This window comes from Equus quagga, chromosome 9 (genome assembly GCF_021613505.1).
Source record: "Equus quagga isolate Etosha38 chromosome 9, UCLA_HA_Equagga_1.0, whole genome shotgun sequence".
Lineage (NCBI taxonomy): Eukaryota > Metazoa > Chordata > Mammalia > Perissodactyla > Equidae > Equus > Equus quagga.
The window spans coordinates 93,741,727-93,756,652 of NC_060275.1; the positions used below are offsets into that span (position 1 = coordinate 93,741,727).

The window sequence follows — 14,926 nt, forward strand, 5'->3', positions numbered from 1 at the left end:
GAGGAAGATTGGCCCTGAGCTAACATCCATGCCCATCTTCCTCTACTTTATATATGGGACACCGGCCACAGCATGGCTTGATAAGTGGTGCATAGGTCCATGCCCAGGATCCAAACCAGAGAATCCCGGGCTGCCAAAGTGGAGTGCATGATCTTAACCACTATGCCACTGGGCTGGCCCCAATAGACTTTATTTTTTAAGCAGTTTTACAATCACAGCCAAATTGAGTAGAAGGTACAGAGATTTTCCATATAACCCTGACCCCATATATACACTTGTGATGGTTAATTTTATTTGTCAACTTGACTGGGCTAAGGGATGCCCAGATAGCTGGTAAAACATAATTTCTGGGTGTGTCTGTGAAGGTGTTTCTGGAAGAGATTAGCATTTGAATCAGTAGACTGAGTAAAGAATGTCTGCTCTCACTAACATGGGCAGGAATCATCCAATTTGTCCAGGGCCTGAATAGAATGAAAAAAATGGTGAAGGAATGGTGAATCCTCTCTCTCTCTTCTTGAGCTTGGAAATTCATCTTCTCCCGCCCTCAGACAATGGAGCTCCTGGTAATTGGGCCTTATGACTCCGAGACTTAACACCAGTGGCCCCCTCATCCTCCAGTTCTCAGGCCTTTGGCCTTGGACTGGGACTTACACCATTGGTTCCCCTTGTTCTCAGGCCTTGGACTCAGACTAAATTATACCACCAGCTTTCATGGTTCTTCAGCTTGCAGATGGTAGATCATGGTCCTTCCCGTCCTCCATAACCACGTGAGCCAATTTCTATAATGAATCTCCTCTTATATCTATCTATCCATGTATCCTATTGGTTATGTTTCTCCAGGGAACACTGACTAATACAGATTTTGGTACCAGGAGTGAGCTCAACACCATGGACTGCTACTTACCAAGGCCAACCTGGTAATGGCCACCTCTGAGTGCCCAATCTGCCAGCAACAGAGATAAACACTGAGCTACCAATATGGCACCATTCCCTAGGGGATCAGCCATCTACCTGGTAGCAGGTTGATTACATCGGACCACTTCCATCATGGAAGGGCAGCATTTTGTCCTTACAGGAATAGATACCTACTCTGGACACAGATTTGCCTTCCCTGCACTCAATGCTTCTGTCAAAACTACCATCCATGGACTTACAGAATGCCTTATCCACCATCAGGGTATTCCATACAGCATTGCTTCTAATCAAGGAATTCACTTTGCAGCCAAAGAAGTGTGGCAATGGGCCCATGCTTATGAAATTCACTGGTCTTACATGTTCCCCACCACCCCAAAGCAACTGGATTGATACAACAGTGGAATGGCCTCTTGAAGACTCAGTTACAGTGCCAGTTAGGTGACAGCACTTTGCATGGCTGGGTCAAGGTTCTCTCGAAGGCTGAATATACTCTGAATCAGCACCCAGTATATGGTGCTGTTTCTCCAATAGTCAGGATTCATGGGTGTAGGAATCAAGGGATGGAAATGTGAGTAGCACCACTCATTATTACCTGTAGTGACCCACTAGCAAAATTTTTGCTTTCTGTTCCCACAACACTATATTCTGCTGGCCTAGAGGTCTTAGTTCCAGATGGAGGAATAGGAGACACAACAATAATTCCATTGAACTGGAAGTTAAGACTGTCACCTGGCCACTTTGGGCTCCTCATGCCTCTGAATCAACAGACAAGGAAAGGAGTTACTGTGCTAGCAGGGGGGACTGATCCTGACTACTAAGGGGAAATTGGACTACTACTCCACAGTGGAGGTAAGGAAGAGTATGTCTAGAACATAGGTTATCCTTTAGGGCTTCTCTTAGTATTACTATGTTCTGTGATTAAGGTCAATGGAAAACTACAACCCAATCCAGTCAAGATTAGTAATGGCCCAGAACCTTCAGGAATGAAGGTTTGGGTTAGCCCACCACGTAAAGAACAATTACCAGCTGAGGTGCTTATTGAAGGCAAAGGGAATACAGAATGGGTAGTAGAAGAAGGTAGTTATAAATACCAGCTGTGACCACTTATAGAAATGAGAACTGTAACTGTCATAAGTATTTCCTTCTTATTTTGTTAGGAATACATTTGTATATGTATATACACATATTAAGCAAATATCTTTGTTTTCTTTTCTCTTTTATTCCTTTACTATGTATCATAAGATGTATTGACTTTATATCAGTATTTAATTATCATTAACTTTACATCATAGTTTTCAAGTGATAGGATATCAGAAGAGTAAACATCATTGAAGGACTTTATCTCCTCTTCTGGGGAATGGATTAGTGCATTTTCAGTTGTACCTAGGATAGTTGCTTTATATTGGGCAGAATTATGACCTTGTTATTGTCTTTACTTGGAGATTAAGTATGTTTAAGGAGATGCATATAGGTATCAAGTTGACAAGGAGAAGATTTGTGGTAGTTAATTTTGTGTCATTAATTTAGTTAATTTGTGTCAGCTTGACTGGGCTAAGGGGTGTCCAGATATCTTGTAAAACATTATTTATGAGTGTGATTGTGAGGGAGTGTCTTCAGGAGAGATTAGCATCTGAATCAGTAGACTGAATAAAGAAGATCCACCCTCAATAATGTTGGTTGGCATCATTCACTCCATTGAGGGCCCAAATAGAACCCCAAAAAAGGCAGAAGAAGAGTGAATTCCCTCTCTTCTTGAGCTGGGAAATCCATCTCCTGCCACTGGATATCACATAGTTGTTTTAAATTCCCAGTCTGATAATTCCAACATCCCTGCCATATCTGAGGATGGTTCTGATGCTTGCTCCGTCTCTTCAAACTGTGATTTTGCCTTTTAGTATGCCCTGTAATTTTTTTCTTGATACTGGACATTATGTACTGGGTAAAAGGAACTGCTCTGCACAGGCCTTAGGTAACATGGTGGTAAGGTGTTGGGGGAAGGGAAGCATTCTACAGTTCTATGATTAGGTCTCAGCCTTTAGTGAGCCTGTGCCTCTAGGCTGTGAACTTCACAAGTGCTTCTCAGTCCCCCTCTGCCTTAGTTAGGACAGGATGGAGAGGGCTTGAGTTGGGTATTTCCCTATCCCACCCCAAGAGTTAGGGTCTGGTAAAATAGTTTCTCTTGAGGACAGGCCTTGTGAAGCAGAATGCTCTGGCATATTTTAAAAAGGTTACTTTTCCCTTCTCCCTGCTGGGAGCAAGGGGGAATTTTTCTCCAATATTCACTTTGAGAACCTGGTCAAGCTCCTGGAGGTGAAACTCATGAAAGTGTGGGCCCCCACCCCTACCCCCACCCTGACTGGGTACCCTTGGAATCTTTAACTCTCAGACTTGTCCACAATGAGCTTCCAGAAATTCATCAATTACAGTTCAGATTTTCCTACCCCAGTACTGGCTCCTGTGGAGACTGGTAAATTGTGATTCTCTGTATTCTCCTGTCTCTCCAATTTTGGGGGCATCAGTTTGCCCTGTGACCTCATTTCTCTGACAGATATAAGAAGAGCTGTTGATTTCTCAGTTTGTTCAGCTTTTTACTTGTTGTTAGAATGAAGTGATGACTTCCAAGCTCTTACATGCCAGAACAGAGACCAAAAGTCTTTGCTCGGGTTTTCATGCTTCTTTTTATTTTTAGTCTGGATTTCTGGGGGTGACCCCTGTGTTTCCATAGCTTAGTGTTGACCCACTGACTTGGGAAGAGGTTGTGCTCAAATACCTTTAGATTGTCCATCTTTCATCCTCTGTTGATTGATCTGTATGTAGATTGGGGAGTGCATTCTCAGCTCTGCCACATTTCAAGTCTCCTTTGGTCATTACTTCCCACTGGACTCTCCAATCTCCCCTGCATTGTGGATGCAGTTTCCCAGTTGGCCAGGGATGTTGGGAGAGCTTATCTAGCCTTTCTATGGCTCCCTCATTTCCAGGTCCTTTGGGTTAAAATCTCTGACTGGCCTGCCACTCAGACCAACCAAAACAGCAACTTCAGGCTAGAAAATATGCAGGCTTTCCCCAGTTCATTTCCTACTGAGTTCGCCACTTTCATCTGATAAATCAATGGGTTTTTGCTCCTTTCTCCAATCTGAGTCAGCATCCTCTGCCAGCAAAGCTAATGGTTCTCCTGGCTAGCCCCATGCTGATAATATTGCTATTCTCAGGGACGGAGCTGGGGCAGTGGATGGACGGCAGTAGCCCCAGGCAAGAAGCCCAAGAAGACTCTTTACCCAAAGTCTAACAGTTTTTTGAGAATAATTTGCAATTTGCTGTCTGCTTATCTATTTCCAGTGCCCTCACATGGTTGGTTTGACCATTTTACTTAGCGTGTGTGTGTGTGTATGTGTGTGTGTGTGTGTGTGTGTGTGAAGAGGACTCACAGACCTCTTCACAAAGCCATAGTCAGAAGGCTCTACCTTTGTTTACATTCTGATGTACATTTTGGTGCAATTTTACTTACTTTGCAGTTCATTCTTCATGTTTACATATATGACTATAAACGATAGTATTTTTTGTGTCTAAAAATGCAAATTATTTTTTCCTTAATACTGTTTTTTAAATTAACCTTTTTATTTATAAAATCTAGTCCTTTTAAAGACTATAGAATTCCATCTAGTTAATATACCAAATTTCCTTTTCATTTATTGATGACATTCAGGTTGTTTCCAATTTTTTACAAACAGTGCCACAGTGAACTTTCCTTATATGTGTATCCTTTCCAATTTTACTAGATATTATCAAATTGGTGTCCAAATTTCATATCAGTTTACACTGTCACTCTCACCAGCTATGAATAAGCAGACCTGTTTACCCACAATCTGGCAAACGCTAGATATTTTCACATTTTCAAAATTTTCATATAGATGAGTGAAAACTTATCTCACTGTAGTTTTAAAATATATATAGTTTCAAGATGTGTGACCTTCTGCCAAATTGCCCTTCAGAGAGTTTGTATCAAATTGCTTTCATCAATCCTACATGTTATCATTTTTTAAAATTTTGACAATTTGATAGGAGAAAACTGGTATCTTTGCTGTTTTATATTTCTTGGTTATTACTATGATTGAAACTTTTTTCCATATGATTTGGCCATTTGTATTCTCTATGCCATGCTTGGTTGTTTTTTTTGGCCTATTTTTCTATTGAAAAGTAAATGTAAATTTTAGCTCTTACGTTTAGGACAATGATCCATTTCGAGTTAATGTTTGTATACGGTATGGCAGTGCATTATTATTATTATTTCTTTGGCACATAGACACCATTTGTTCCAATTCCATTGGTTGAAAAGACTATTCTTTTCACATTGAATTGCTTTTGTACCTTTGTCAAAAATTCATTGTCAGGGGCCAGCCCGGTGGCACAGTGGTTAAGTTCGCACGTTCTGCTTTGGCGGCCTGGGGTTCGCCAGTTCGGATCCCGGGTGCGGACATGGCACTGCTTGGCAAGCCGTGTTGTGGTAGGTGTCCCACATATAAAGTAGAGGAAGATGGGCACGGATGTGAGCTCAGGGCCAGTCTTCCTCAGCCCAAAGAGGAGGATTGGCAGCAGTTAGCTCAGGGCTAATCTTCCTCAAAAAAAAAAATTCATTGGCCATATTTATATGGGTCTATTTCTGGACTCTCTATTGTGTTCCAATGATTCTGTTCTCTGTCTGTCCCTTCACCAACACCAAACTCTCTTGATTACTGTTGCTTTATAGTAAATCTTAAAATCAAGTAGTATGATTTCTCCAACTGTGCTATTTTTCAAAATTGTTTTAGCTATTCTAGTTTTTTTTGCTTTTCCATATAAACTTTAGAGTCAGCTTGCCTATATTTACAAGAATTCCTACTGGGATTTTGATGTAATTGTGTTAAATCCATGGATTGATTTTGGAAGAACTGACATCTTTATTATATTGAGGCTTCCAATCCATGAACACAGTATGTCTCCATTTATTTGGTCATCTCTGATGGCTTTGATCAGGGTTTTGTAGTTTTCAGAACACAGACCCTGTACATATGTTGTTAGATTTACACCTAAGTGTTTCATTTGGGACGAGGGGACTATTGTAAGTGGTATTTTTAAAAATTTCAGTTTCCAGTTGTGCATTGCTAACATATAGAAATATGCCTAGTTTTTGTGTGTTGACCTTGTATCCTGTGACCTTGCTAAGCTTAAACTCACTCAGTAGTTCTAGAGGTTTGTGGATTCCTTGGGGTTTTCTACAGAGACAGTCGTGTTGTCTGCAAATAGGGACCATTTTATTTCTTCTAACCTATGTGTCTTTTTCTCGCCTATTGCACCGACTAGGATTTCTAGTGCTATGGTGAATAAGAGAGTGAGAGTGAAAATCTTGCCCTGTTGTTGATCTTAAGAGGCAAGCATTCAGTCTTTCACCATTAAGCACGATGTTAGCTGTAGGGTTTTTGTTCACGCCTTTTGTCAAATTGAGGAAGCTCCCCGTCCATCATGAATGTATGTTGAATTTTGTCACATGCTTTTTTTCCATCAATTGATTAGATTATATGCTTTTCATCTTCGGATTGTTAATACGGTAGAGCACATTGATTCAGGTTTGAATACCGAATCAGCTTGACATCCTTTTTTCCCCTTAGCTTTATTGAGGTATACTTAATATACAAAAAAAATCATATTTGATGTATCCATTTTGATGAATTTGGACGTATACATATACTCATGATACCATCACCACAATCAAAGTAGTAACATATTTGTCACCTCCAAAGGATTTCTGGTGTCCCTTTGCTTTTTTTTTTTTTTTGGCAAGAGCACTTAACATGGTATCTACTCTCTTAACAGGTTTCTAAGTACACAATACTGTAATGTTTTGACTTTTTCACATCAGTTTTAGGGACAGTAAAATGTTTCAAGGTCACGTCTCTCTTTTTTTTCCCTTCTCCCTAAAACCCCTAGTCCATAGTTGTATATTCTAGTTGTGAGTGCTTCCGGTTGTGCTACGTGGGACACCACCTCAGCATGGCCTGATGAGCAGTGCCATGTCTGCACTCAGGATCCGAACCAGTGACACCCTGGGCCACTGAAGCAGAGCGCATGAACTTAACCACTCAGCCACGGGGCCAGCCCCAGCTCATGTCTCATTGTGGTTTTTTTTTTTAAATTGAGATCACGTTGGTTTATAATTTTACATAAATTTCAATTGTACATCATTATATTTTGACTTCTGTATAGACTGCATTGTGTTCACCACCAAAAATCTTGTTGCCCCAACCCGACATTCTCAAGAAAAAAACCCTCACTTGATCATGGTGTATTATTCTTTTTACATATTGCTATATATTTTGTTGGAGATTTTTTTATGTCTATGCACATGAAAGGTATTGGTCTATAGTTGTTTTGTTGTTTTGTTTTTTCTTGCAATGTCTTTGCCTGGTCAGGGTAATACTGGCCTCGTAAAATGAGTTGGGAAGTATTCTTTCCTCTTCAATTTCCTGGAAAAGATTATGTAGGATGGGTGTTGTTCCTTCTTAAAATGTTAAGTAGAATTACCCAGTGAAATCATCTGGGTTTGGAGATTTCTTTCTTAGAAGGTTAACTAAAAATTCTTTTTTTTAATACTTAGGATCTATTCAGGTTATCTGTTCATCTTTTGAGTTGTTTTTAATTTTACTTATGGTATTTTGTGGCAGCCACAAGTTTTAGATCTTTTTATAATTAAACCTATCAATCTCTTCTTTTCTGGTATATCTTTGTGTACTCAAAGAGTTCTTCTTTCTCCAGTTTTTAATTTTAGTACTTTCTATTCCCGTACTATGTTCTCTTTGGGGTAATTTATACTGTTCAGTTTTGATGTAAAAAAATGTTAATCCATTTGGAATTTGGTGAATGACAGGAGGTGAGGATCCAGATTCTTTTTAAGTTAAAAAATTAGTATGCAAGAAAAGAATAAGGCAGCTTGGGAATCTCCCAACTCAATAATCATAAACTTTTTCTCGCTTAAAAATATTTCCAGGGGATTGGCCGCATGACTGAGAGGTTAAAGTTCCACGCCATCTGCTTCAGCAGCCTGGGGTTCGCAGGTTCGGAGCCCAGGTGCAGACCTACTCCATTCGTCAGCCATGCTGTGGAGGCGTCCCACATACAACGTAGAGGAAGGATGGCACAGATGTTAGCTCAGGGGGAATCTTCGTCACACACACACAAAATTTACATATTCACAAATAGATTATATTTCTTAATAACTATGAAGACTACTTAAAAAACAACCAATATATAGATGGAGTACAAATACTGTGAGTATACATGAGGAAATTTTTTAAAGGAGCAGGATAATTAACTAGAAAACACAGAATAAAGAAGTGTTTTCAATGAACATTTATGCTAAAGAAAACAATAATTAAAATATCAAAATAGCTTTGAAAACTAAAAATGAATATTTATTCAATGACATGGGGAAATACAAGAATGGAAAAAAGTAGGATGCAAAACTTTCTCTACAACTCTTTCTCTCTCTCTCACTCTTTCTCACATATGACTGGAAAATAATGTATACCAAAATGGATTACTTTTATAAGCAGAGAAAAATCAACATTTTAAAAATATTTAAATTACATCTTCACAAATCCCAAATTCCTCCCGATGGGCCATTGAATTCCTTAGTGTCCATTAGTCTGATCAAGCCAGCTGAGCATGGGATACTGTCCTCCTTCACCAGTTCCTTGGTGTCTTTCCCAAATCCCCACTTGCAAAAGGACGACCTTCCCTGAGAAAGAACTACTGTTGAAGGATGAATTCATCACTTGGCTTTCCTCTAGACCCCAAGTACCTCACTTCTGAAAAGAGGTCAAGAAAATTCTAGCTGCTACAAACATTCCCTCTTATAAGCCAGAGGAAAAGTGTCAAGGAGACTGAGAGTGGAGGAGGATGAGAGGAGGAGCCAGCATTTTTCTCTTTTATCACTGGATTTCCTCATCAACAGATACATCACAGGCCACATTCATAGCGTGTATAATCTCCACTCTTTATGCAGGTGAATTTTGCTGAGACTCTAAGAGAATAAAGGAAATAGAAATCAGAAGCTCTTATTGGTTTTGATGTTCCAACTAATTTGGGAGGCTACTGTGCCTAAATTCATATGTAAATCCTTTTGTACAAAATGGTGTCTGGCCTTATCTTTCCATCACAGGCATGAACAGCTAATTATAATTTGTCTATATTGATAGATAGACCAATCCCCAGTGTTCTTCCCTCCCATGACTGGGAAATAATGATAAGTGCAAGGCCACCTCTTCCACCTACCCCTGTGTTGGATCTCTCCAGACATGGCATAAGCCTTGGCTAGTAATGCGCTCGCCTCTGCGGTTTGGGGGCTGACTTCAGTGAACAAAGAAACACAGATAGAATGGGCCTGGAATAGAGAAAAATCACAAGGTAAGTACTCAAATGATGGTGTTTCACTGTGGATTTTCTAGTAGTTTTCATGGAATTGCTAGTTGATTGCGAGCTGATATATATCTAATCGTGGAGTTACAGGAGAGATGAATTTGAGTTCTGGCTCTGCTACTTCCTAGCTGTGAGTCTTGAGCAAGTAATTTCACCTTCATATGTAGAAAGAATATATTGTTCCCATTGATTAGGGTTTGGGAAAGAGTAAATGAGATGATGCATGCAAAGCACTGGGCTTAGTACCCATCATATGGTAAGTTCTCAATAATGTTAGCTATTATTATTTTTTATTAGGTTTCATGGCAAAAATAAAATCATAACTTTAGCTCAGCCTCTCAAAGTATCAAAGGAAGTCTAATAAATCTTGGATCCTAGAGCCATACTGCCTGAGTTCCTGTCCTTGCTCAGCGACTTACTGTGACATAAGGCAAGCCACTGACCTCTTCAAATACAAAACAGGGATGACAAAAGTAGTATTTGTCACAGACGGCTGTTGTAAAGATTAAATGAATTAATAGATGTAAAGTATTTAGAATACCACCTGGAATATAGTAAGCATCAGAGGAGTGTAGATTTTACTATTGTTATTATTTGTATTAAAATGGAAGGAGTAACACTTTGGAAAGAGAAAGAAGAGAGAAGACATCCAGTCCACACCCACCAGCAAGAAAAGAACCACCTGTGCTTCATATTTCACAGGTCAAACACGGTGAGGTCTTTCAAGAAGCTCCAGAGATCATCAGCCAGACTCTGGAGCTAAGACACAGGGCAGAGTTGTTATGAGTACAGGTCTGAGGTCGAGTTTTCTGAGTTTGATCAAATCCCTGCTCCCCCACGGGTTAGCTACACAACTTCAGCTGAATTCGCTGTAACTCTCTGGGCTTCAGTTTCCTCATCCTTAAAATGAGATAAAGTAATAATGGTGCCAACTTCCTAGGGTTGTTGCATAGATTATATGAATTAATATATCCTCAAGGGCACACAGTAGAAGTGCTCCATAAATTTGAACTATTGTTTTTCATTGTTGTTGGGAAACACTGATTATTTGCTGTTTTATCCATTTTGATCTGACCACTGCTTTAAAAATGTCTTGGACACAAATGCCAGATTGGCTTTCTCTGTAAGCAGTGGGCTCCCTGCATTCCCTAACATCTCTCCGTTGCATGATGTGAGTAACCTGGATTTTCGGATTGTCTGCAATGCCTTTTCTCCAGTATCAGTTTTCACAGATACTGCTGGATTACATTGCCCCTTTTCTATGATACAGGAAATCCAATATTTGATCCACTTTTGGCTATGGGAGATATGTGAAGCCACAAGCAGGGTTCTCATTTGAAGAGAGAAAAGGTGAATTTAAGTAGCAGTTTCAAGAGAACTTTCAAGGGCACTGTTTTCATTATGGCAGACTCAACATTCCTTCTTATGTTTTGGTTTCCCCTGGACATTTGTCAAATTAGTTACCTCCAAGTGAAATACTCTTTGTTAGTTTAACCTTAGACTTGCAAATACAACCAGCTAGACTAGCTTAAAGGACAAATGACAACATTACACGAAAACATCACGATTTTTCACTTAAAAAGCCTTTGAGTTTGCTGAAGACTTCAGTTCAGCTGCCGCTGTGGCTTTTTTCCTTGGAGTAGACTCACTCAGCTGCCTCTTCCTAGCACCCACAGAGATGAGGGGAAGCCTGGGAGGGGAAATGCTGTCCTCCAATCAGGTCGCACAGCAGATACACCTGCCCTGAGTCAGGGTTCTCTGTCCAGGTTATTTAAGGTTGAGGAAGGGCTCTTGCGTGGATGTGGAGAGAAATCAATCCCACCCCTTGTTCTTCTAAGAAGCCCAAGTTTCCCTGGGTCTGGGGCCAAACAAGGCTATCCTGGTGGGGTTCCAGTCAACCCACCAACCTGTTGCAAGTACTGGATGGCCTGGTCGTGGTTCCTCCGCAGCTGCTCCATCTGAGCAATTTCCTGGTACAGACTGACCAGATCCAACGTCCTATCCCCCTTAGCAGCAATAACGTTGCCAATTGCCTTTTCAAAGTATGCCAGAGCTAGGTTCAACCTATGGATGGCCAAGGAAGCTCTACAAGAAAAGGGACAAAGACGGAAAGTCACAGAGAGGCCACTTACTTTGCAGACACAAAAGGAACTGATTCTAAGAACTAAAGAATTTGGCCTTCACAGACCAATCATCTGAGTGGTTGGCTCAAAATCCAGCCTTGCTGTAAACAAATTCCTACCAAGCTGCATTTTACCTACCAGATTCCATGGACTACCATTCATCAAACGCATTAATATATCATGCTACCGTCTAATTTTATAAAAAAGCAAATGGAAAAAATGGCTTCCCGCATCATTTACCCATAAACATAGACTTTCTAAAATGAAAATCAAACTTTAGCACCTCTGGCTCCCTCTCTTTCAGGCCAAAGCAAAGTTTTGCTTTGTTTTGTTTGACTTATTTTTGTTTATTCCTCCTCAGTTAAAAATGACAGAGGATAGAGAAAACAATGTAAAGATTCCCCTAAAAGGAGGTTAAATAAATTATGGCACATCATACAATACTTCAGACATTAAAAATTATGTTTTCTTTTTAGACTAACTACATGGGGAGAAATTCAAAATGTCCTAAGTTAGAAAAAAGTTATAAAATCGTACTTAAAATATGATCCTGACATACATAGATAAACAGGTAGATAGATATAACTAAAATGTTCAGAGCAATTATGTGTGGGTGGTGATATTACAATTTCATTTTCTTCTTCATATCTATCTGTATTTTCAAATTTTCCAAAACAAAATGGGGAATATAATTTTTTTAAATGATAATAAAACAGTATTTCCTTAAGGTTTATCTTTCTAGAGATAGCAAGACACAAAGAGAAGGAGACGGGTAGTTCAAAGCTGGTGCCCACAGTTATTAGCTGTATGGTCAAACTCCAGGCACTCATATTTCCTTCCAAGTAAAACAAGGTTAAGAGTACCTAAGTTACAAGGTTGTTGTGAAGATTAGATCAAAAATTATATGTAAAAACGCCTAACATATAGTAGATACACAATCAACATGACTTCCGCCTCATCCCTTGCCCCCATCTTTGTATTCCCAAGTTGAATGAAAAATATATGTGTATGTATAAAATTATTTTATATAAGGCATTCTGCAACAGTTACAATTTATTTTAAGATGGAAGTTTTATCCTTCCTTTAAAGATTAGGATTAATGATCAAAAGAGCACTGGCATGTTATCTGATAATTCTTTACAAAAAAATTGTTTTGATCAATCAGACCACTATTTCCCTCGACCACAAGAACAGAAGTTATAGAATGATAATGCCCCTCATCAAGAGCTTGTAGGGAGACATTAGCCAAGCTGTCTCGCCTGAACAACCTTGCCTTATTTTCCCCACCTTTAAAATGGGAAAAGGGATTTGCCGTTCTAGATATTTGGTCAATATCAAACACAACTCAGTGTGGTATAGGCAATGAGCTATGGATTCAGATGATCCAGTTGACCACGTGATCCAGTGACAATGCTGGCTCTTCTACCTGTTAGCTCTGTCACCTAGATTCACTTAATCTTTCTGTGCCTTAATTTTCTTATCTGTAAAATGAAAATAAAAATACCTACCTCATAGTCCTGTGGTAGAGGACTGAATGAAATAAATTATGTAAAGCACTTAGAGCAGCGTCTAGGGTGTAGTTATTCTTAGTAAACTTGCCAACACTTAGAACAGCGCATGCACAATAAATATTGTACTCAATAAATATTGTGGAATAAATGAATGAAATGTGCATTAGAATTTATTATGAAAAAGGAACAAGGCTATCTTTCCTATAAGGCACAAAAACCTTTGCCACTACCCCATGTGACAGCAGTAAACATTCCCTAGACTCTAATTTATGGCCCTGTGGACTTAATAGTCTGATTTAGCTCTGGACATTCGGACATCTCCCCAACATTTCCCAATGACTTCTAGACTCATCTTGTTTAGAGGATGCAGGCATGACTCATGTATTTCACTTACTTACCACTCAGTCATCTGCCCTCCTGTACCGAATGCTTAGAGTTTTGGAAACAGATTGTTTTCAAGGACATGAAGATATTTGAAAAATCTAGGGAACAGTAAACTTTTTATTATTCTCTTTTTCTTGTGATAATCTGATGGGCCCACTCTCATATCTAAATATTCTGATTCTCAGAGGATCCCTAACTCAACAGCAAAACAGTTCAGGCTTGTTCAGGCTTGAACAAATTCCATGAACTTTGTTTCTATACAGAAGAGAACTTTCCTTAAAATGCACGTGTTGTGCATAGCTTTCATGGGCCTCCAACAAATTATCTTCATTAAGTGTTCCTTCCTCATCTTTTAAGATGTCATACTTAATGACAAAAGTAGGTGGCAATTCGGAAAAAAAGGTAATTTTAGAATAAGTGTGAGAGGCAGTGTCAGGATGGGCTAAGAGTCTGTGGGGTCAGATCAAAGATCCAACTCTTAAAGCTCGTCACCTTGGACAGTCTGTTTCACCTCAGTCCGTCTCCTTGCCCTCTCTCTAATGACATAATAATTGCACCAACTACCCCAGTGGTGGCTGTGAGGGTTAGATGGACACTGCTCATCAAGCTCGGACCATGGTGTATGTATTTGGTAAATACAAGCCTCTTTTATTATCATTTGAGGCTCTGAGAGTTTTGCTCTGAATATTTTCCTCCCTTTATAGAGACAGTACAGAATAATCATGTGATTCCAGGCCTCAGTCATAAAGCCTAGGCTTCTCTAAGCTCAGATCTTACCTGCCCAAAGCAATTGTTAGGTCTTTCTCTGAGACTTGTAATCCACAAACGCCTCTCCGATATAATTCTTTCAGCTCCATCATGTTTCTCTCTGCCTTCTGCAGGTTGAAATAGGCCTCTCTGCCAGTGAAACAGTCAAGGAAAATGCCAGGCACACAAAGTGCCCCCACTGCCCAGGGACCACAGTTAATAAGCAAACAAAAGGCCCCTTGGGGGACCAGCCCCATGGCTGAGTGGTTGGGTTTGCGCGCTCTGCTTTGGCGGCCCAGGGTTTTGACAGTTTGAATCCTGGGCATGGACATGGCGCCGCTCATCAAGCCATGCTGAGGCGGCATCCTATGTGCCACAACTAGAGGGACCCACAACTAAAAATACACAACTATGTACCGGGGGGCTTTGGAGAGAAAAAGGAAAAATAAAATCTTTAAAAAGAAAAAAAAAAAAGGGTCCCTTGGGAAAACAAAGGCATATTTGAAAATGGGCACTTCACTATGCTCTCTATTTTCCGTATGTATATGTCATCAAGGGAGAATTCTTTAGAAAAGGAACAGGGCCTTGGGTTTCCTGTGGTGGGTGCCTGAAGCCAGGGCTGGGGTGGGTAGTGAGCATTTGGAGGAATGAACAGAAACCGTCAATTACACTAGATTTCCTTTAGCAGCATCCACTGTGTGACAACAGTTACTCATTTTTCCCAAATTGCTTCCTGTGAATGGTAAAAGAGAGGAATTAATTTTGCTGAAAGGGACTTTCTGGGTCATTTAGAAAGTC

At 39.9% G+C, this 14,926-nt stretch overlaps 1 protein-coding gene across 3 annotated transcripts in view; it reads right to left on the reverse strand.

Moving 5' to 3' along the window:
• TTC23L (tetratricopeptide repeat domain 23 like) overlaps positions 1–14,926 on the reverse strand; it is a 49,689-nt gene that overhangs the window by 13,098 nt on the left and 21,665 nt on the right. For all 3 annotated transcript variants that reach the window (XM_046671142.1, XM_046671143.1, XM_046671144.1), the window contains exons 6-8: positions 14,159–14,284; positions 11,271–11,448; positions 9,220–9,328 (exon numbers count right to left, since the gene is read on the reverse strand). In XM_046671142.1, the coding sequence (XP_046527098.1) occupies positions 9,220–9,328; positions 11,271–11,448; positions 14,159–14,284 (413 nt within the window). The remainder of the gene's footprint in view (positions 1–9,219; positions 9,329–11,270; positions 11,449–14,158; positions 14,285–14,926) is intronic.